Below are 3,399 nucleotides of genomic sequence, written 5' to 3'. Positions count from 1 at the left end.
ATGGCGCTGGCCCTGTTGGAGGACTGGTGTAGGATCATGAGTGTGGATGATCAGAAATCACTGATGGTCACGGGGATACCAGTGGGCTGCAATGAAGCCGAGATTCAGGAGGTCCTCCAGGAGACTTTAAAGTCTCTGGGAAGGTATAGAGTGCTTGGCAAAATATTCAGGAAGCAGGAGAATGCCAATGCTGTGTTGGTCGAGCTTCTGGAGGACACCGACGTCTCCGTGATCCCCAGCGAGGTTCGGGGAAGGGGGGGTATCTGGAAAGTGATCTTTAAGACCCCTAACCAGGACACTGAATTTCTTGAAAGACTGAACCTCTTTCTGGAGAAAGAGGGGCAGACGGTCTCGGGAATGTTCCGAGCACTTGGGCACGAGGGAGTGTCTCCAGCGGCCATGCCCCGTGTCTCGCCAGAGTTATTGGCCCATCTGCTGGGACAGGCAATAGCACACGCCCCTCAGCCTTTGCTCCCCATGAGGTACCGGAAACTGAGAGTGTTCTCGGGGAGCGCTGTGCCCGCCCCAGAGGAAGAGCCCTTTGAAATCTGGTTGGAACAGGCCACCGAGATAGTCAAAGAGTGGCCGGTAGCAGAGGCAGAAAAGAAAAGATGGTTGATGGAAAGCCTTCGTGGCCCTGCCCTGGACCTCATGCACATAGTCCAGGCAGACAACCCGTCCATAAGTGTGGAGGAGTGTTTGGAAGCATTTAAGCAAGTGTTTGGAAGCCTGGAGAGTCGCAGGACCTCCCAGGTGAAGTACCTGAAGACCTATCAGGAGGAAGGAGAGAAGGTCTCAGCGTACGTGTTACGGCTAGAAGCCCTGCTGCGGAGGGCTGTGGAGAAGCGGGCCATCCCGAGGAGCATCGCGGACCAGGTCCGCCTGGAGCAGGTCATGGCCGGGGCGAGCCTCAGTGAGATCCTCTGGTGTAGGCTCAGGGAGCTGAGAGACCAGGGGCCTCCTCCCAGCTTCCTGGACTTAATGAAGGTCATCCGCGAGGAAGAGGAGGAAGAGGCCTCTTTTGAAAATGAGAATACTCAAGAGCCGGAAGATGGGGATGGCTCAGGCCACTGGGATAACAGGGCCAATGACTAAAACCCAACTCACAGGGGGACCCACAGCCGGCAGGGGGAGAGGTAGCCATTTTACCAGGCTAAGACCTTTTCAGTCTTTTTTTTTCTCTCATTTACACAGTTGAAATCAAGGCATTCAAGCCCGGTCTTGATTCTTCTTTCTAAGAAAAAAAAAATCTGAGAGTTTTTTGGACCCTACATAGATTACTAATAAACAAAAAATTAAATTCCAAATACGAGATAGTACGCCTAAAGGAATCTGAACCAGGTTTCCTTTAAATACCCCCCAATAGACCAAAAGAAAGAAATGATGTGAGAAAAAAAAAATCTTTTGTCATCTATGTAAGAATCCAAGCTCTTTGAATTATCAAGTGTTTTCCTTTCTCACATCAGCAAGAGGACCGAGTACACATCTCTGAGTACCAAGCCACGTGAGGCAGTGTTCGAAGAGCTAACGGTCAAAGACCTACCAGCCTGGCCCTGCTCTCAGGGAGAACATAGCCTCCGAGTACGAAAAGCTAAATAACCTTACGTGTAAACAAGTTCACGGCACCAACAGAAGCCAAGAGAAGTGTCGTTGCCAAATGAGCATGACATCTCTATCTTAGGTTTCTCTCTTTTTTTTTTTTTTTTTTTTGCGGTACGCGGGCCTCTCACTGCTGCGGCCTCTCCCGTTGCGGAGCGCAGGCTCCAGACGCGCAGGCTCAGTGGCCATGGCTCACGGGCCCAGCTGTTCCGTGGCATGTGGGATCCTCCCGGACCAGGGCACGAACCCGCGTCCCCTGCATCGGCAGGCGGACTCTCAACCACTGCGCCACCAGGGAAGCCCTAGGTTTCTCTCTTTTCTTACTTGGGAAGCACTTCCCGCTTCTCTGCTGGGTGTCAGATAGATGGTTCCAGGCAGTGTGTTGGGCCCTGAGGACACAGAGGTCCACCGTGTGAGGGACATCCTCAAGAAAGGGTAGACATCACAGGAGGGCCTGACAGAGCATGGGGTTTGGATTCGGGCCAGCCTGGATAGAGAGGAGGAGTTTTAGTGGCAACCAAGGGCAAAGAGGAGAGGAGGAGAGCTCACAGTGACTGAGGACCTGCTCTGTTCTGGGCACTTTACACATATGTCATTTTATGGGTACAGCACCCCCAGTGTGGTATAATTAGGCTCATTTTAAAAGAGATGGGAAAAAACCTCAGATGGGTTACGTGGTCTGCTCGACATCAAAATGCTATCAGGTAGCAGAGCCCAGACGGAAGTGCAGACCTCTCTGACACTGGCTAGTCCTCTCTCCACCGTGATCGCGGTTTTCAAATTGTGCTTTGTAGTTCTGCAGGGACTTTTCAGCAGTTCTCTCTTGAAAATGTATGTTAAACTCTTTAAATCTCTAATAAATCACAGATAGACACAAGCGTGTTGATATCCGAATTTTAACACGCTGGCATTTACCAACAGGCTCGCTTTTGTTCTCAGATTGACTCATTTTGTACAGACCTTGGAAGAAAGGTTCCCTTGCGATACGTGAGCACACATCCAAGCTTATTTTAATTCTTCATAGATTAAGGAAGCCATAGCATGTCAGAGGTGTTTAAATCAGGCCCGTGCATGTCCTGTGACGTCAAGTGTGCTTCAAGCATAAATGAGCATCATTCAGTTAAATGCTAGGCAAGGCTCCAACACAACTGATGTATAGCATCATGGTAGCTTTGTATGTACAATAAACAAGTGGCTTAACTTCTTGAAATAGCAGTTTCCTCATCAGAAAAATGGGAGGACAATAGAACAGGGTTGTTGCTAAGATCAAATGACATAATGCCTTTTAAGCACTTAGTGTGATGTCTGGAACATAGAAAGCCCTCAATACATCGAGACTCTTTTTATTATTTTCACAATGCTTATCGTCCAGTCAACGCATACTCTCTTCCTTTTCTAACCGTCCTGCAGTAACAAGTAAATATGTAATCTGCCTGTGAGGTTGTGACAACATTGCATTAGACACCGTTTTGGCTCTTGTGGTTAAGTTTGAGTGCTTGTTGTCTGTTATCTTTGTGATAAATTTTCCAGCCATTGTTGACTATTGTTAGTGATTATAAGAAATAGCTTCTTTCCGATCGTGAATAATTTTAACTGAAGAATATCCTGAGATTGTAAGAAAAACATTTTTTTAAAGAGGTGCCATTTGTGATCATTTATCTAAGTTATATTTTTCAGTACTGTTCAACCAAAGTGATACAACTGTCACCCTGTACACCCTGATTTCATGTGTTTTTTGTAGTCATGAAAATGGCCTTGTTGTTCTCATGTAGTCACAGTATGCAAAGTAAAGTGTTATAA

The 3,399-nt window shown here is 47.6% G+C and overlaps 1 protein-coding gene across 1 annotated transcript; it reads left to right on the top strand.

Annotated features, from left to right (window-relative positions):
- PNMA2 (PNMA family member 2) lies at positions 1-1,095 on the top strand (the record flags this gene model as incomplete). Its single annotated transcript, XM_079706758.1, has 1 exon — positions 1-1,095. One exon carries the CDS (start codon positions 1-3, stop codon positions 1,093-1,095), a length of 1,095 nt encoding a protein of 364 aa, XP_079562884.1.
- Between the last annotated feature and the right edge of the window lie 2,304 nt (positions 1,096-3,399).

Source organism: Hyperoodon ampullatus, assembly GCF_949752795.1.
Source record: "Hyperoodon ampullatus genome assembly, chromosome: 6".
Lineage (NCBI taxonomy): Eukaryota > Metazoa > Chordata > Mammalia > Artiodactyla > Ziphiidae > Hyperoodon > Hyperoodon ampullatus.
The sequence above is the reverse complement of the archived record's forward strand: the minus strand, read 5'-3'. Positions and strand labels throughout refer to the sequence as shown.